This window comes from Cladosporium halotolerans (assembly GCF_011745625.1).
Source record: "Cladosporium halotolerans strain TM138-S3 chromosome Unknown Sca19, whole genome shotgun sequence".
Classification (NCBI taxonomy): Eukaryota; Fungi; Ascomycota; class Dothideomycetes; order Cladosporiales; family Cladosporiaceae; genus Cladosporium; species Cladosporium halotolerans.
This window is the reverse complement of record NW_027191470.1, coordinates 281897-299554: the sequence shown is the minus strand read 5'-3', so window position 1 is coordinate 299554 and position 17658 is coordinate 281897. Positions and strand designations below refer to the sequence as shown.

Sequence of the window (17658 nt, the reverse complement as noted above, 5' to 3'; positions counted from 1 at the left end):
CATCACGACCTCATCGGCGAGGGCGGTAAGTGAGGTGGCCGTTTTGGTATCTACCAGTCAGACCTGCCCGCCTGAGGCACCGCATACACCTAACAAGGTACCTACTGGAGACACCACTCGACGCTGCCGCCGCCCGATATCTCCGGGCCCCAGGCGAGTGGCGACAGCAGCGAGAGGCCCCCACATAGCGGTGGGCAGCGACAGCAGCCGAGAGTGGCTGGCCGGGCATGGTTGGGGAACGCGGATTGCGTGGTGCGGCGGCCAGGCCAGGATCCGCATGCAGCGTGTCTGCAGAGCCCAGGTAGCCGATAGCTTGAACGGTGATTATTATGGGAAATATCGCAGTAAACACGTGCCCGTATGTCCACATGTGTACAAAGTAGAGCACCATTCCATGCAGCAGTCTTCACACCTGCAGCAACCAAACGCCTCGCTTGGAACGCGGCACAAAAGAAAATAAAAATGTAAACGAGTGCCCTCACGAACTCCCCAGAATCCTCCCGTAAGCATCCTCCACCTCCTTCGCAACCTCGAGCAGACTCACAATCACAATCTGGTGCGTCACGTTCGGCAGCCTGTCGCGATGCAAGCCAATCCACTCCAGCGGCGGCGTCGCCTCGCCCATGTCGCGCAGCTGCGGTGTCTCGATGACCGGCGGCTCGAGCGCCGTGTATTCATACCGTGACTGTGGCAGGTTGACCTCCGCCGTGATCTTCTGCTGCTCTCGATCATCGCTCCCAGGCGGCTTGACCGAATCCTTGGGCGCCTCCTGCTCCGCCTCCGCAGCGGCGGTGTCCTGCTGCGGGCCGGCGGTGATCTTGACCGCGGACTGCTGCGGCAGCGGCTTGCCGAGCCTGGAGGCCAGCGCGCGCGTGTGCGAGACGTACATGCCCTTGATGAAGTTGATGCGGCTCAGGTTCCAGCCGACGTCGATCTTGCCCTCGAACAGCGACTTGAAGACGAACTCGACCTGGTTGGAGTCCGGGGCCTGCCAGGTCTGCATCGACGCCACCACCTTGGGCACGCGCAGGATCGTGCCGCCGCGCGAGTTGACCGCGCTGCTGATCACCTCGTCCACCGTGATGTCGCCCAGCGTCTTGGGCACCGTGACGCGCTTCACGGACCCGAGCGCGACCTGTAGCTGGCCGAGCGTCATGCCCAGGCCGCTGTGAATCCTGCCGTCCTCCAGGCCGACGGCGAAGCGCGCTTGAATGTTTGTCGCTTCGAATTTGAGGATCTGGCTATCGAAGAATGTGCCGGGGAACGCACCCACGCTGATCTCGCCGACCGTGACCACCACATCTGTGTGTAGCGCAAATGGTGTTCTGGACGCCGCTCGTGCGAGCGTGGACGTTGGCCTTGTGGTTTGCGGCGGTGCAGATCGGCTGCTTGATGCCGTGCTGTCGCGCCGCAGCTGTTTCTCGATGTCCTTGAGTGACTGTTCGAAAGCGTTCTGCTTTTCTTGAATGAGACGATCGAAAGCTTGGTACAATCCGTAAGCCTGCGCGGGACTGGTGGAAGTGCAGAACACATAGGCTTTAGCGCAATCGAGCACAGCGACCAGTCGATCTCGGTGTTCAGCCCTGGGGTCGCGGACATTGTACATGAGGAAATCGAAGCCCTTGATGTCTCCAAAAGCGAAGGCCTGGTAGTCGAAAGCCGCCTTCGCACGCAATCGCTGGAAGCCGATGGACGCTTGGATGAGCGGCGTCTTGCGGGATCCTTGGGATTCCTGAGGCCAGCAAATCGAGGTTCGCACGCCAAACTTGTTCAGCTGAATAAATCCACTCATCCTCCCGTGACTGTTCGCGGCTACATCATCTATGCCGATGCAAAGGTTCTGCTCCCAGTTGGACGTCTTCTGCGAAGAGGCCCAGAGATTGAGGATGGTGAACGATGATTTGCCAATGCTCTGACCCAGGTCAAGTTCGACTCCGAGCTCGGCGATGGAAACAGTGGCATTCCAGGGAAACGCCGCAGCCGCAGCTACATTCTGGTAGCGCTGGACCAGGTAGTCGTCCGACGAAGTACTCTGCGAGGGTTGTCCTGAAGGCTGTGAATTTCGTATCTCGGGAGGCATCCAAATCTCCCGGAAGAGTAGGAGATCCTGTAGCTGCTTGGCGTTGATCAACGTCTTGGTTGGATTGATTTTCAGGATCGCAGAAATTCCATTGACCCCACTGAAGTGCTTGCTGTTCATCAGCGACATGACAATAGAATCCATGTCGAAGCTGAACGTTGGTTCGCGGGAGTAGACGTGTTTTACGCGAGTGTTGAGCTTCGTCAGAACGGCAGACATGGCGAAAAAGTGGCCTTGTTCTTCGCTGTCTAGAGTGTTGACCGTGAAGTAGAAATCTTCCAACTGCGCTGTGGCGTCCACTTTGGCAATAGGCTGGCAGGTCAAACCGAACTCCTGCTTGCAAATTCGCAGACCTAGGTTGACCTTCGTCTTGCCGAATATCGCAGTCGGATCAGCCTTGACAATCGATTCGTCCTGGAAGAAGCGCTGCTGACTCTTGACATCGGTCTTCTCGGCCGGTGCTGCTGGAGTTGCAGGAGTGCTTCTATTTTCTTGGCTTTGCATAACCTCCTTGACACTTTCAGAGACCTCGAGAATCAACGGCACGACATTCGGAAGTAACATGTTCTTAGACGCATCGACACGTAGCTCTCCGCTGACGCTTGGGCGGGCTTCCGTGTCGTTGTATTCAAGCTTGAGAGCAATGCCTGGCGCCTTGAGTGAGGTATTGATGAGGCTTCCATCAGGCGAGAATTGTCCGTAGCGACCACGCTTTGCCTTCTCCTGTGAAGCTGCAGCAATTGTCGATAAAGCGGGACCTCCAGGGCCAGAGCCTTGCAAGTACACGTGAGCTCCCGCAAAATCAGCCTCGACGAGCAGCGATGCAAAATGATTGTTGCCTAGCATCTTCGCTCTCGGCAGGCCCGATGTTGTTGGAATGCTCTGCCAGTTGGCCGTGCCCGTCCGGAATCGCTCTACGGCAGACTCAATTGATCTTTGCACGCCGCTGACGGGTACAATGAATCTGGATTCTAAGCGAATGTCGAGGGCCTTGCCGGTCGCTCTGAACGCCAGACTGCGATTTTTCTCCTGCGACCAGTAGCCGACGCTGAAGATGACTTCCGGTAGCAATGCCGAATTGAGCGTGCGTTTGATCTTGTCTGCCTTTTTGGGCACGAGCTGCATCTGTAGGTCTTGGATTGTAAGTCGTGCCTCATGTCCACCTTTCGTAGCGAATTCAACTTTGCTCAATGATAAGACCAGGTCTTGCACCTCAGACTTTGCGTTCGGAGCATAGCTAGGATCGACCAGCCATGCGACTTGAATGTCATTGAAGTCGAGGGTCACTCTCATGGCCAATAGATCAGTGGCAGAGAATGGCATTCCGGCTTCACTTCCCTTTCGTTCTCTGCCACTAATCGTCTTGACTAAACGGTGCTTCCTCTGCACCCGCAGGCGACGAATGTACTCAACCTCACGAGACAGGTCTAGTCCTTTGATCCGGTCTTGAATGTGATTGACGACATCCACGATGATCGACGCGGTCTCGGGGTACGCGTTGACTTTGACCCCGGGACTTCTCAGAGCAAGCTCACGTATGAAGGCGCCATTCTCATCTTTGCACAGAGTTATGTCCAGAGTGGCAGCGAGCTTAGCATTGCCGACCTGACGCCTAGTCCGACCTTCAATAATGGTGAGGCTCGCACCAACATCCTCAACGGAGCCTTTGACTTCGGGAAACAAGGAAACGTCGCCGGCATCAATGTTCGCCTGGTTCGAGGCTTTCGCGTGGAGTGGCCCGATTCCAAGCTCCAATTCGGCGGTAGAACGCGCAGCAAGGTGCGGTGTCCTTGCTGAAATTCGTATGCCATAAAGCGCAAAGCGAACGTCGTACACGAATAGCTTGTTTGATGCGGGCCTGAAGTGTTGCTGCGGCTCCGACTCAGGTGGTTCCGGAAGGACTTCGCCCACACTGTCCTTGATGTCTTCCACGCCAGACTTGATCTCGGACAAAATGTCTTGAACCTCCTTCTTATTGAGGACGGTGACGATACCTTGGATAGTGCCAGCATCTATTTCGATCCTCCTGATGGTTGTGGTTACCGAAATCCGAGTCTCCTTGGGCCCAAGGTCGAGACCGACGTGCCCGTTGATGGGCGGTATCTGCAAGAGGCTTTGCTCATGATCTTCGTTACCGCTGTGATTGACGAAAGCATGGTTTTGTGCGCCAACGTCAAAATCGATACCGAGGCTTTGAAGCTTCACTAAGCTGGGAGCTACGCGGACTCTTGTTGCTGTCGCTTCCAACCGGTAACTGAGGGCTTGCAAGAGCGAAACATTCAGCAGCAGTCTGCCTGCAAGCACTGCGGCGTGGAATTTGACGGGTTTGGAGGCGACTGCCACCGCGTCCTCTGTAGCTCGTGGCTTTGAGACTTTCGAACTTTCCAACAGCTTGACGAGGCCTTGCACTCGCGAGACTTCATCGTTCACGATGTGGTCGACGATCTGAAGAATACCAGGGACCTGCTCCTTGACGTCGATCTGAAGTTCACCATATGCAAGTGCCAACGTTACTGTCGGTGGCGTGTCGGCATTTCTTGCGGGTTGCAGGTAGTCGACGTAAATATTCGGGCCTGTGAGCAAGGTTTGCCAAATGCAGGTCGATTGGGAGTGTAGCTCGGAAACCCCTGATTCGGCGTGTATCACCACGCTCATGCACTCGCCATACTTTTCACTCGCCTGTGTGGTTCCAATTACCGACGTTCGCAGACCATTCGCTTGCGACTGGTGGCGAAGATTTATTGTTTGCAAGAGGATACTTCCAGCGTCGGTCGAGATGACCACATGGAAATCGTGCCTAGTAAGGCCATCTTCGAGAGCTTGCGAAGGGCTACGGTGTTCTTGCTCAGGCTGGGCGGTGCGGATCAACCGGTGCACCTCTGGCACCACCGTTTCGATGATATTGACCATGTTCCAATCAACTCCAAAGGCGATGGCAGCGGCGTGTATCTGCAATTGGGTCTTCTTCCGCTTATTCTCGTCGACAAGCATGAGTCCAGTTGGCACCTTGGGTGGCGAAATTTCCAGGCCCACAGAGACGTCTTCTACAACAACCTTGTTCGCGCCCTCACCTTCGTCAACAGCGATCCTCAAAGACTCCGTGTCCCAGGTCAAAGCGAGCGGTCTCTCCCTGGAAGACTTTAGCGGTTTCTCGACAGGTTCACCAAACAACATCTGCAAAGCTGTTGTACGACCAATGTTCGGCACGTCCCAGTTCCGCCATGCTGTCCAGGACTCGAGCACTTGGTCGCCGATGTTGGCAGGACACGAGATATCGTCACCCTTGAAGTGAGTCTCAAGCTCGAACAGTACTCCTTTCGGCATGCATTGCAGCGTATGCCTGAAGCGCATGAGCACTTTCCAAGACTCTTGGTTGCGGTAGTGGTTTCGATAAGCTCGTAGAATGTAGGTCATACGCGACATGAAAGGTGGATCGCCAATGTGCTCACCATGCTCAGTCAATGTATAGATGAGAACCTGGAGGCGCTTGTGCGAGGCGGTGAGCGGCTTGCTAAAGCTCTCTTGCAGGTTTTGCACCAGAGGCGTCAGGCGCTGAGCCATTGCTGTCAGATATGCCGCTTTCTTGCTTGCAGTCAGAATTGCAATGTCTCTGATCGATACGTGAAACGTCCGAATAGCAGCAAGCGCGCACCAGGCTGTAACGTTATCAACACCAAGCGACAGCGCCGTACTGTTCACAGTTCGTTCAATCCCCTCGTGCAAAGATGCTCTCAGAGATGAGAGGACGAGGTGGAAAGCAAGCTTCTCATCGTGGCCCTCATTGGAAGGCTCTTTCTTCTGCCGCATCATGAACGTGAGAGCTTTGAGAGAAACATCAGCCACATCTGGGGGCTCTTCATGCTTCCGTGCCACGCAAATACGTAGAGGCGCTGAAGGTACGTCAATCTTGACTTCGAGCACAGTTCCCACATTATGCTGCTGTTGCTGTTGACTGACGATAGTGCTCATGACACTCATTTGGTAAGCATCCATGATATCATCAGGCTTTTTGGGCTGAAGAATTCGGAGTACTTTTGCAGCAGCGAGAGCAGCTCTTGGCTCGATGTAGGCGCGAAGGCCTGGGACTAGCTTGATCATGATTGACGTGTGACTTGACTTGTCATCCTGCTCGAGCTCAATGGTAGGCTCATCTTCTGACGCATGTGATTTGTCCTCGCCCGGTAACTCGAATTCGGGGACGTTCGAGACGTCAGGCTCGACCAAGTCGAGCGGAAAATATGGCTCAGCGAACGAGCTCGAAAAAGCCATCGTAGAGGGCGGGAGACCGAATTTCGCACGCTCGCGATCGCTAGGCAGGGTGCCTCGCCGCTCAGGTGAAGACTCACCAGAGGCGTTTGATGAAGGAGTCCGTCCTGACCTCGAGGATGATCCTCGAGATCGAGATCGAGCTCCAGCTATTCTTGGTACGGCCAATTTGCCGCCTGCTTGAATTGATGCTGCCAACGAAGAAGAGGATGCCTTTGATCTGAGCGACGTCTTACTAACGTAGGTTTCGGTTGATTTTATTGACATCGGGCGTGAATGCTGCTTCCCTTCATTGTCGATTGGCGGAGGGAATGAAGGGCAGGGCACAGTAGGATTGTTGATATCGGCCGATTTGACGCTTTCGAAGCTCGGGCGGCGTTGGATATTTCGCTGCAGGAAAGGCATCCGTCCGGTACGCTTGTCATTATTGTGAAGGTAACCCTGCTGTTTCTCCAGTTCTTCTTCAGAATGAACCTTGCGACCTACAACGTTCAGAGCGACACTCGTCTGAAGGTAGGCGTAAGTCCTGACGGGCTGGCGGCTATGCTTTCGCACTCGATGGCGCGAAGCGCTCTTTCCATCAACGCACGCAACTGTGAGGTTAGGAACGAGCACGCTGACTCTCTCGGAGAATCTTCTGTCTGCCCAGTCGTTGAAGTTAACGCTGACTGGATCCGTTGAAAGTAGAAACGCATCGCTGCCGGCATGAATCCAGACCCTCAAGATGTCCGTCCTCAATTGAAGAAATGTCACTTCGTAGAAAACGTTAGGTGTCTCAACTGGCAAAGCGTTCTCACCATCTGTGAAAGTGAACGCAAGTGCCTGTCCTGCCAATGCCAGGTCATGCACAAACTTGCTTTGTAATTCACCAGTGATTGCGCCGACATCGACAGACCACGTCGCAGCGTAAGCCGGTTCATTAGGGGGGAGGCCGAAAGCTCGATGCCCATTGAGGTCAACGTGGTGGATGTAGAGTTGTGTGTTAGAAACGTTGTCGTCTGGTGAATCGGAATCGCCGGAAGAGGCACCCAGCAGACAGTTGATCGGAGAGAAGTTGATCGCAAGATCCATGTAATAGCTGGTGAGCCTTAGGTCGATGGCGGCATGTTGCACGTCGACACGGACGAACTCTTCTGCTTGATAGAGATTGGTCGGGAACATGACGGTTGCCTCTTCAGCAGCAATGCACAAGATGACATCCATTTCGTTTGCAGTCTGGGGCTTAGGCAGACTGATGGTCATCTCATTGGACTCTTTCAAGTCATGACCAGCATCTTGGAATTCCTCAAGCGTTTTGAAGTGAACATAGTCGCCGAAGTAGTTCTCTTTCACGTTGATGAAGTGCCGCACCAAGAACCCATAGGCCTTTAGCGACAGACCATAGCCTACAAGGTCCATGCGCAGGACATCGCAAAGCCCAGCCGCAGATTCTTGATTGGCGGAGAAAGAGCCTACGAGGGTCAACTTTGGCAATTCAGCAACTTGTTTCTCGGGAAGCAGGGTTTTCAATGTGTTGCGTGGCGAGTTCAGCATCCTCATGGACATTCCCAGCGAGAGCACATCAAAAGAGATGTCGTTCACTTTAGGTCGAAAATTTCTCAGCGGAATGTCAAGGACGGCTTTCAGATCTTGGCCTTCGAGGGTCAGGAACTCATTCTTGTCAAACTCGGCTGGATCGTTGATGATGTTGGCGTCGTTCGTGTTGAGAAACATCTTCCAATTGCGGAAGTTGAGATCCATCCCGTACTTGTAAGGTACGAAGGTGTAAAAGTCAGGCGGAGGCCCGGAAGACCAATCATTGACGAGATCAGTGATGAGAAACATGTGGTCGCGCAAGATGAAGAGCTCAAGGTCGTCGCAAGTCAATTTGAAAGGCCAGTCACGCAGGGTGTTCCAAGCGATAGGGTACGACAGATCGGCTTCCATGTTCAGCGCGCCGGCTCGCCAGAGCAAACCATGATTGACGCTGCTGGTAATCTCAGTCCCCTTGACCTCCAAATCAAGGCTGTTTCGATAGCCATTCTGTCGAGCAAACATGTCCATCACGTAGTTCACCGTCGTGTCAGCTTTCACCTTGATATCAAGCCAGGCATATGGCCTTGCATCTGCTGGCGCGCTCTTCTTCGCTTTGCGGCGTCGACCATGCTTGGACTTCTTGCCATGTCTGCCTTTACCGCCAGAGGTATCTTGCTCAGCATCGGGCTTGTTGCGATTGGCTCGACCATGCCACTTGCTGTCTTTTGATGGCTCGCGTGTTGGGATACGAAGAGTGACGTCTTTCTCGATAGAAATAAAAATCTTAAAGATCGTTGAGACACGGTCTGTGCCAGGTTTCAAGGGTTGCGACGGGATAGCATCCACATAGGAAGCCGGAAAAAAGACATTCTGAAGATTGATTCGCTGGCGGTCTGCCCAAGGGCCGTAGACAATGAAACCACCGTGTACCGCAAAGTCCAAACCATAGTCAGGAGGCTTGCTTCCGTTCATGTGGTCCTCTTGATCACTTTGAAGAAGACGATCATGCTCGGCAGATGAATCTGGCACTTTGCCTGGGATGTCCCAATAAAAACGCATGCCGATTTGCTCAACGTCGACTAGAGTGGATGCTTTTGCATACTCTACGTCTTGCCACTCATTGACCTCCTCGTCGTTATCGTCAAGATAGCGCATGAGACCGTGCCATTGAGCTTGACCAGGTATAGGATCTTGGGTTGCCGCAGTCGGCGCGTCTTGCACATCTGACGTAATCGAAGCGGTCCTTATAGAGCCCTTATTCCGCCTGCGCCGACGGAAGAACTTGGCGAACCCTTCGAATGGGGACTTAAAGCCTTCAAAGGGATGGAAAGTCGGCCTCTCGATTGGTTTGTCGGTGAGCTCGCGTTCACGCACGATTCGCTTTGCAGCATCTAGTTGCAGCTGTTTGAAGTCTTTGTTCGGCTTCATCGCAACTTTGACATTCTTGAATTCAAATTTCATCAGTAGCTTGAAGATGTCGAGAGAGCCGGCTTTGCCAGCATCGAAAGTACCACCAGCGTTGTCGAGTTTTGCGGTGATGATGCTCGTCGTGTTTTCGTTGCCCACAGCAGCAGCAGCTTTCTTGCAATCTATTCTGATAGGAAGCATCCGGAGAAAGGAAGGAGGCTCGGGCGCCTGGCGTCGCTCATCGCTTGCACTTGTGGCCGTCGTGTCCATCTTCCGCAAGTCAGACTTCTCCTTGTTGTCTTCTGGTATGTTGCTGGAATCGGATCCGGAAGAGGCAGGAGGGCCGTCTGGTTTCTCCGAAGCATTTTTGGAGCTACCTGATCGTCCGGTCTGTTTCCTCGCAGCTTCAACGATCATGTCGTAGGCTGGAGAGCGATTGTACAAGAAAGCCTCAACGCCCGATACCTTCACGGAGATACGACATGGCTGCTCCTTCTTTGGCTTCCCTCCAGCCTCTGCCTTGCCCACACTCCGACTGCGATCTCTCGTCTTCTCGCTGCCGCTGCTCTCGCTCTGTCCGTCCCCTGACATGCTCGAAGACCTCTCCTTCTGCAGCTTGTCGTTCTCCAGCTCCTGGAAGATCTCAGCCTCCTGTACGGCCCGCAGCCAGTATCTCCAGGTGATGTGTCCATCATGTACAAGAACCGTCTCATTATGCGCGTGGTAGCGAATGCTCTTGAAGAACAGTCGCCCTCCCAGCAAGCTGATCTGCAGGGCGGATATGTCGATGTACGCGCGATATTTGTGCCAGGTCCAGGCTCGAATGCCGTACGATACGACCGTAGCAAACAAACGATTGAAGTAGAAAAGGAAGAACAGGGCCAAGACCGCGCAAACCAGCAGATCAACGAGGAAGACCCAGTTGAAGCCTCCAGAGGGCCCCAGAGGCGACGCGGTCAAGTCCGCCATGGTGTCGCGAAAGGAGGGGCGCTACGTGAGCCTCCCTCATAGTGCCTTGCGGACCGACAAACGCGCGCACCGGACCAACATCGATCGAGAATACAAGACGAGAATGGAATCGCAAGCAGCTGTCGCAGATCCAAGAGCATGTGAAAGTGCACGGATGTCCTCGAGCGCAATCCCGCGCAAGCCAGCAGCAGCTTTCCCCAGCTCGCTCGCGTTGCGTCAGACGCGCGCTGCAGATTCACGTCTCGACTTTTCCTACAACCACTTTCCACACAAGCACATCTGGAGCACTGCACCTCTTTGCGTGCACAAATCTCGCCAAGATGCAGCTCGACGATAATGAAACGGAGCTACTGAAGCAATGGGTCATGAAGCGCCTCGAGGATATCAGCGACGCTGACGGCGATGTCATGGCAGACTATGTTCTGGCACTGGTGAAGACGGACGACCCGGAGCCCATTGTCAGAGACAATTGCGTGGAGAACCTGAAAGACTTCTTACAGGACGGAACGGAGGCTTTTGTCGAAGATATCATCGCCGCCATTCAGACCAAATCTTTCGACCCGTCAAAGCCTGCGCCCGCGCCCGCACCCTCATTCGTGCAACAGCAGCCTTTCGAGTCCAGGAAGAGAGCATTCGACGATGATGAGGCGCAGACTGGGAGAATACAATCATATGAGGGAGGCGACAGGCCCGTGAAGCAGATGCGCCGTGGCGGCGGTCGAGGAGGATTCGATGGTCGCGGAGGCCGCTTTGCGCAACCACCCATGCAGCAGCAACAATGGCAAATGCCGCCCATGCCTCAGATGGGTCAGATGCCCGCGCCTCCGCCAGGCATGCCGCCATACGATCCGAATAACCCCATGTCCATGCTCATGGCCATGCAGCAAGCGATGGGCATGCAGGGTATGCCGCCTATGCCTGGAGCGCCGCCGGTCCAGAAGAAGCCCGGACGTCGCTGCTTTGACTACGACAGGAAGGGTTTCTGCGCGCGTGGCGCATCGTGCCCGTATGAGCATGGAGACGAGGCACTCATTGCGCCGGCTACTGAGCAGTACGATCCTTCAAACTCTGCTCTCCCAGGATTTCCGCCGGTCGATCAGTTCGGCGACTCCAGTCGCGGCGGTGGAAGAGGCCGCGGTCGCGGACGTGGCGGAAACTTCAGGGGAGGCGGAAGACGAGCAGACATCTCGATTCAAGGGCAGAACTTCGATCGATCGAACACGACTATCGTCGTTGAGCAAATCCCAGAGGATAAATTTGACGAGCAGACGGTACGCGACTTCTTCAGTGAGTTTGGAACCATCGAGGAAGTTGGTCTGCAGCCACACAAGCGCCTGGCGACAGTCAGATACGATTCTTACGATGGTGCGAAAGCCGCTTACGACAGCCCGAAGGTCATTTTTGACAACAGGTTCGTGAAAGTCTACTGGCACAAGTCCGACTCATCGCACAAGCCTAGCAATGCTGGAGGAGCTGGCGAGGGTGATGTCGAAATGAAGGAGCAAGAGCCTCAGATCGACCCCGAGGAGTTTGCGAGACGCCAGGAGGAAGCACAGCGGAAGCATGATGAATCTGCAAAGCAGAGAGCAGAGACAGAACAGCAAAGGCTTGACGTTGATGCAAAGATCAAGGCAATGGAGGCAGAGAAGAAGAAATTGGCCGATATGCTTGCGAAAAGGAGTGGCAAGCCTGCTAGCCCAGCGGCCGCGCAGTCACCGAGTACGAACGGCGGCAACTCGCAAGGTGACCCGAAAGGACTGCAAGAACAGTTGGCGAAGCTTGAGGCAGAGGCTCATAGTCTGGGCATTGACCCTGAAGCTGCACCCAACGGATGGTCTGGAGCGTCTGGATACCGCGGCAGGGGCGGTTTCCGTGGCCGCGGTGGGTTCAGAGGTAGAGGCTGGAACCCAGGATTCCGAGGTGGTAGTATGAGAGGAGGAGCTGTCAAGCGTCTCGACAACCGACCGAAGACCGTTTCGATTGTCTTCCCGAGTGGCACTTATGACCAGCATGACGAGGCGCTGAGGCAGTATCTACTACTAAGCAACAACCTGGAGCATGCAGAGCTGTCCAAGCATCCGGATCGCGCTGATGCTGCTCTTCTGGCATTCGAAGAGCGTTACCGCGCAGAGAACTTCATGGCCGCCGCTGGAGCATCCTCCGGAATCCCACACATCGGTCAGGTGGAATTGAGCTGGCAGCCGAACCCACCTATTACCGTCGTCCCCAATGGATCGAGCGGCAACGGCAACGAAGCGCAGGAGGACTACAAGATGGATGTGAGCGAGCCAGCTGCGCCGGCCGTGGAGTCCATGGACGCATTTGATGTCGCTGACGACGACGATCGTTGGTGATTGCTTTACGAGTGTATGAAACATAAAGAAACGTGTGCAGCATCGATGTATCATAAATGAGGAAATCAAAGGATTCCGAAACATGCATTGGGTTGTCAAGAAACAGGATATCGTTGACATGACGATTCGTTATGTTGAGCTTCATTCAATTCAGGTATCGATTATTTTCCATAGTAAGATCGAGACCCGAGCACGTATTCGATCGATGACCTACCTTTGCAGACTGACAGACATTGCTTGAACTGCTATCGTCCAATCGTGCTTGTCAAGTGATCAGGTAGTATCACGAATAAACGATCAGAAAACGATGTCAAAAAACGACGGAATGTCAGGTAGATTGAGCGAGATTTCAGGACCACGAAAAGAGCTTCAAACGCTGACTCATTGAACAAGGCACAAAAGCACTGTTTGTTTGTCAAACCCGTTCGGATATTGTTTTGCTCAATGCTCCCAATCTCGAAGCGTGATGTCATCAGCGAGAGTGAGACCTGTCTTACGGCGTCCCAGCTCCCATGCTTCGCGCAAACCGCGCAACAATCGCCCGTTGCATTCCCGTACACATTCCACCATGCGCCCTTGCTTGCGCGAGCACGCCGAACGTGTAGCCTGCACCCAGCGCAACACCCGGACCTAATGGGCAGTCGATCGCCCGATCCTACGACCTCCCACGCCTCCCGGCGCAAAGAAGCACACCTCACGCCGCCGCCCATCTACTCGCGCGACTTCGCCTACTCCGACACCAAACCCGTGCTTGTCTCGCCGGGTCCGCGCATGGCGGGCTCGAGCATCCGCGACACCAGCGCCGCCGTGTTTGCCGAGTACGTCTTGTCCCTCTCAATTGCCATTGCCCAGTGCCCCCAGCACCACGACGCGCCGCCGCCGGCCAGCAGCCATGAGCGCCTTCGTCGGCTCGCCGGCGCGCTCGCACCTGTGGTTCGCCATCGGCGCGGGCGAGGTCGTGGACGGGCAGAAAGAGAGCGCGGAAGCTAAAACCCTGCGCAAAAGACTCCTCGCGGGCCCCACCGTCGACATCTTCGTGGGCGCCGAACGCCGCCACTGGACGCTGCACCGCAACTTGCTCTGCCACCATTCGTCGTACTTCGAGACCGAGCTCGTGGGCCACGAGGTCCCGCGCAAGGGAAAGGCGGGTGATGGCGCCAACACGCTGGAACTGCCGGACGGAGACCCTAGGGGCTTCGAGCTGCTGGTCAAATGGCTGTATCAGGGCGCGCTGGAAGACGCGGCGGGGATGACGGACATGGAGAAATACGAGCACGCGGTCGCCTGCCACAAACTATACGTGCTTTGCGACAAGTTCGATATGACGCGGCTTAAGAACATCGCCATGGACCGCTACCGGCGCGAGCTCAACGAGGCGCAACTGGTCCCGGATCCGGACGAAATCAATGAGATCTACCGCGCCTCTCCCACGCGTTCGCCCTTCCGAAAACTCATGACCAACATCGCGGCGCGCCAGATTATGGATCCAGACGAGGACAAAGACGCCGAAAGCTACCGCAAGTGCTTCGAGAAGAACCCCGACTTCGCCGTCGAAATGGTCAACGCAATCCGCTCACTGTCCGGCGGAATGCTGTTCGACGACCCCACCGAAGGCGAGCCGTGCGACTACCACGACCACCGAGACGGGCAACAATGCCACAGCAAGAACAGCGCAAGAGGTGAGCAATCCCACCCCCTGAACCCCTGTCCAAAGCAACCACCATTCTGAGAATAATATACTCATAGCGTGAACCAAAAAGGAATGATGCGCCGGATCACCTCCTCGCGCATGTCGGTCGACATCCGAAACCCCCAAATGCAACCGCAACCGCAACCGCGCACCCCGCGCAGAGTCCGAATACAACCGCCGCCCTCGCCCTCGCCCACGCCTCGAAAGAGCACGCCCCGAAGGCCCGCGAGCGCCAACGGCTCGAGGACGTCGAACGGCTCGCCCGAAGCGAAGCGGTCGTCGAGTTTCGCGGCACCCAGTCTTGCTTCTGCGAAAGAAGCGTCGCGCCGCATGAACATCATCGCCGAGACGATCAGTCCGCGGAAACTGCCCGAGGACCGCTTCAATTCCATTGTGCGTCAACTCAATCGCGCGAGTAGCAATGGCTCGCTTTCGCACGACGAGCAGTCTGTGGCTGGGGCGAGCGAAGGCGGCAAGCAACCACCGCCACTAGTGCACAAAAAGCAGCCGCGGAAGCTGGCCGTGAATGCTCCTGCTGAAGTGCCCAACGGGGTGAATGGGCACAAGGCTTAGAGTCCACCGTGGCGCTGTTCTTGGCTTGGCTTGGACCGGATTCTATTTTATTTTTTTGGGGGAAAGGAGAAGGGAACGGTTTCCCTTATGGTAGTAATAGTGCACGATACCCAAATGCTTCACGGAAGGAGGAATTCTCGTACATCGCGTTTTCTTCAGGAAGAAAAGGATTTTTGGTTTCGAAGAAAAATGGTTCGACGCGACCCTTCGTGACTAATATTAGGTACACAATCAAAACCAATATTTGATACACTCTTTCATCAATCTCTCAATCCAACACGCACCCGCATCCCTGTCAATCTGCCATCCTCCCATCGACGTCACTTGATACTGGCAAACGACTGGGCCCACGTCCCAGCAGAACACCATCACCAGACACCAACGCCACTCAGTCATCGTTCCCATTGATCCCCCGCAGAGCACTCAACAGCTCCTTCAACTCCTTAACGTCCTGCCTCAGCTCCTTAAGCTGCAGCGAAGTAGCATCCGTGACAACGTTCGGCGCGGTATCCTGCACCTTCTTCGCCCAGCCGGAGCCCTCGACATCCAGCTCCTCGGCCAGCTGCTCCCACTCCTCGATCGTGTCGTCGTCAGCCTCGTGGCGCTTACGGTTGAAGCGCACGCTGCGCGCCGTGCGCGTCTCCAGGTACGCGGTCACGAGCAGCAGCGGCGAGTAGAGCACGCCCATGACGTAGTCGTTCAGGCGGGCGTACTGCGCCTTGCTCATCCACCACTCGAAGGGCAGCGAGAGGCAGACCATCTCGACGAGGTTGAAGGGCGCGATGAAGACGTTCTCGTCCGGGGCGCGGACGAATTGGAGGGTCTTCTGGCTGAAGAGCGCGAGGTATTCGTCGATGGCGTTGTCGGTGACGTCTTCGTAGGCGGAATTGTACAGGGCGATGAGGACGTTGAGCAGGATGACGATGATGATGAAGTTGTAGATGTAGTAGAGGATGAGGCCGAAGGGGGGCGCGAAGCGGTCCCACTGGTCGAATTCGGGAGAGCCCATGATGGCGTTCAGCTGGGGGATTGAGGTCAGTGCCGTTCTGGTGGGTGTTGATCATGCCGAGATGACTTACCATTTGTGTCGAGATGAATCCGACGGCGGTGACGGCGTTATCATCTGCGGAGTCCATGCCGACGAATGCTTGGAGGAAGCCGATCAAGACGACGATGAGAAGGGCGAAGAAGATTAGAGACTCTTTCATCATGACCTGTGACGTGTTAGTTCCATAGCTAGATGACGATTGAAGGGACACTCATACCTTCAGCACAACGAGCATGGCACCAAAGAAGCGGAAACCGTCGAGGTAGAGCAGTAAGCGCATCCAGAACATTGGCGCACTGAAGGCCAGGAAGTCATAGCTGAGCTCATTGTAGTGAAGTCGGATCGCAGTGTCCACAGGATAAGCCAGAGCAATCATGCGCATGATGAAGCTGACGGTGAGCAGCATGTAGAGCGTGCTGTTGAACACGTTCCAGAATCCTATGTAGTACCTACCCACCTTCCAGAATTTGGCGAGTTCATCGCAGACGAAGCCCAGAGTGAAGATGTACAGCAGAATCTCGACGACATCCAGGTCACCTTCTGGGTTAATCGTATTAATCGCGCCAGTGTAGAGACCCAAGAAGATGAGACTGAACGCGATCTGAACTGCATTCTGGTATAGGGGCACACGCATGCGGTCGGGATCGAAGTGCGCCCAGTAGTCGGTGTTGGCTTTCTTTCGGTAATCGACGAAGCGGCTAGGGTCGTCGTCGTCTTGAACAAGCCAGCCGCGCCACAGATAAGAGACGCACTTCTGATAGCCAGAGCTGCCAATCACTCTTACGGCATGCAGATCAACTGCCTTCTCCACCGCGTTGACAGGCTTAGTGTCCTCGCCGTCAACGACAATACTGTAACGCTTGAGCAGTATGTCCTGCATGAGGAAGGTCATGTCGTCCTCGGCCTCGATGATTTTCTTAGCAATCACCTCGCAAGCCTCGGCACGGAGCTCGTGGAGCTCGCAGTCCCAGAGCTCGAGCTTCGCCTGGCGTTTGAACCAGTTCTTGACGATGAGCAGACAGTAGACCACGCAAGAAGAGTAGTCCTTGTCATTTAGCTTGCCAGCCGATTTGGCAGTTGCCACTACAGCATCTGTGATGACATTGCTGTGCGCTGCTGTAACGCGCTCCTCGGGCAGCTCGCAGGGAATGACCATCTCGAGCTGGAACTTCAGACGAAGCGCGATGTGGGTGACATCTCGAGCAGGAATAGCAGATGGGATGGCGTCACCGCGATGAGACGGCAGCAAGGCCTGGATCTCATCGTGAATATGCCGACGATCCCGTGCATCCCAGCCGAACAGCCTTGAGAAAATCGTCAGCAATCATATTTGAGAAATTCCTCCCAATGGAAACAGGGCGACCAACTTTGCCCAGCGAACCATTGCGTCCAGAGGCGTGGATCCTATCCTGAGAGTCACTCGCGTTCGTTAGGTAGGAATGGAACTAGAGTTAGGGATGTGCGGACACAGAGCGAGAAGAGAGTCACCGCGCAACAGCAAACGTGAGGTCGAGGAACAGAGAGCGCGATTTCCTGCTTTATTAGTCGCGCCTGCACCTCGCGCTGGAGCTTGCTGGCGGTCGGAGAGGTTGGAAGCGGGGCAGATCAGGCTTGGAAGCGAAACGCGCGAGCCATTGGTGCCGCGGAATCGATCGGACACCTCGTTCGCTGCAACGTACTAAATGATATTTTTGTGCTACGTGCTATATGTGCGCATACAGGTTGACCTGTCGGTCACGATTGAGATTCATGCATC

General features: G+C 55.1%; 4 protein-coding genes across 4 annotated transcripts; 2 read left to right on the top strand and 2 right to left on the bottom strand.

The window, feature by feature from the left end:
- Positions 1–478: 478 nt before the first annotated feature.
- On the bottom strand, positions 479–10237 carry WHR41_05692 (uncharacterized protein; the record flags this gene model as incomplete). Its single annotated transcript, XM_069374297.1, has 1 exon — positions 479–10237. The coding sequence occupies one exon, from the start codon at positions 10235–10237 to the stop codon at positions 479–481; it is 9759 nt and encodes a 3252-aa protein (XP_069228553.1).
- Positions 10238–10557: 320 nt separating this feature from the next.
- On the top strand, positions 10558–12591 carry WHR41_05691 (uncharacterized protein; the record flags this gene model as incomplete). The annotated part of the gene is made up of 1 exon (XM_069374296.1): positions 10558–12591. The coding sequence occupies one exon, from the start codon at positions 10558–10560 to the stop codon at positions 12589–12591; it is 2034 nt and encodes a 677-aa protein (XP_069228552.1).
- A 503-nt stretch (positions 12592–13094) lies between these two features.
- On the top strand, positions 13095–15106 carry WHR41_05690 (uncharacterized protein). Its single transcript, XM_069374295.1, has 3 exons — positions 13095–13409; positions 13597–14270; positions 14352–15106. Exons 1-3 carry the CDS (start codon positions 13225–13227, stop codon positions 14852–14854), a joined length of 1362 nt encoding a protein of 453 aa, XP_069228551.1. The 5' UTR covers positions 13095–13224; the 3' UTR covers positions 14855–15106.
- On the bottom strand, positions 15025–17458 carry WHR41_05689 (uncharacterized protein). Its single transcript, XM_069374294.1, has 4 exons — positions 17270–17458; positions 16120–17206; positions 15934–16068; positions 15025–15875 (listed from the first exon to the last, which is right to left on the bottom strand). The coding sequence occupies exons 1-4, from the start codon at positions 17284–17286 to the stop codon at positions 15243–15245; spliced, it is 1872 nt and encodes a 623-aa protein (XP_069228650.1). The 5' UTR covers positions 17287–17458; the 3' UTR covers positions 15025–15242.
- Between the last annotated feature and the right edge of the window lie 200 nt (positions 17459–17658).

Bases quoted from the DNA above. Each gene is read 5' to 3' on its own strand.
- WHR41_05690 (XM_069374295.1), top strand. From the start codon at position 13,225: ATGGGCAGTCGATCGCCCGATCCTACGACCTCCCACGCCTCCCGGCGC. The intron at 13,410-13,596 runs GTACGTCTTGTC...CCTGCGCAAAAG, and splicing joins AGCGCCGCCGTGTTTGCCGA to ACTCCTCGCGGGCCCCACCG. The intron at 14,271-14,351 runs GTGAGCAATCCC...TGAACCAAAAAG, and splicing joins CAGCAAGAACAGCGCAAGAG to GAATGATGCGCCGGATCACC.
- WHR41_05689 (XM_069374294.1), bottom strand. The intron at 16,069-16,119 runs GTATGAGTGTCC...AACACGTCACAG, and splicing joins CCATGCTCGTTGTGCTGAAG to GTCATGATGAAAGAGTCTCT. The intron at 15,876-15,933 runs GTAAGTCATCTC...TCAATCCCCCAG, and splicing joins GATTCATCTCGACACAAATG to CTGAACGCCATCATGGGCTC.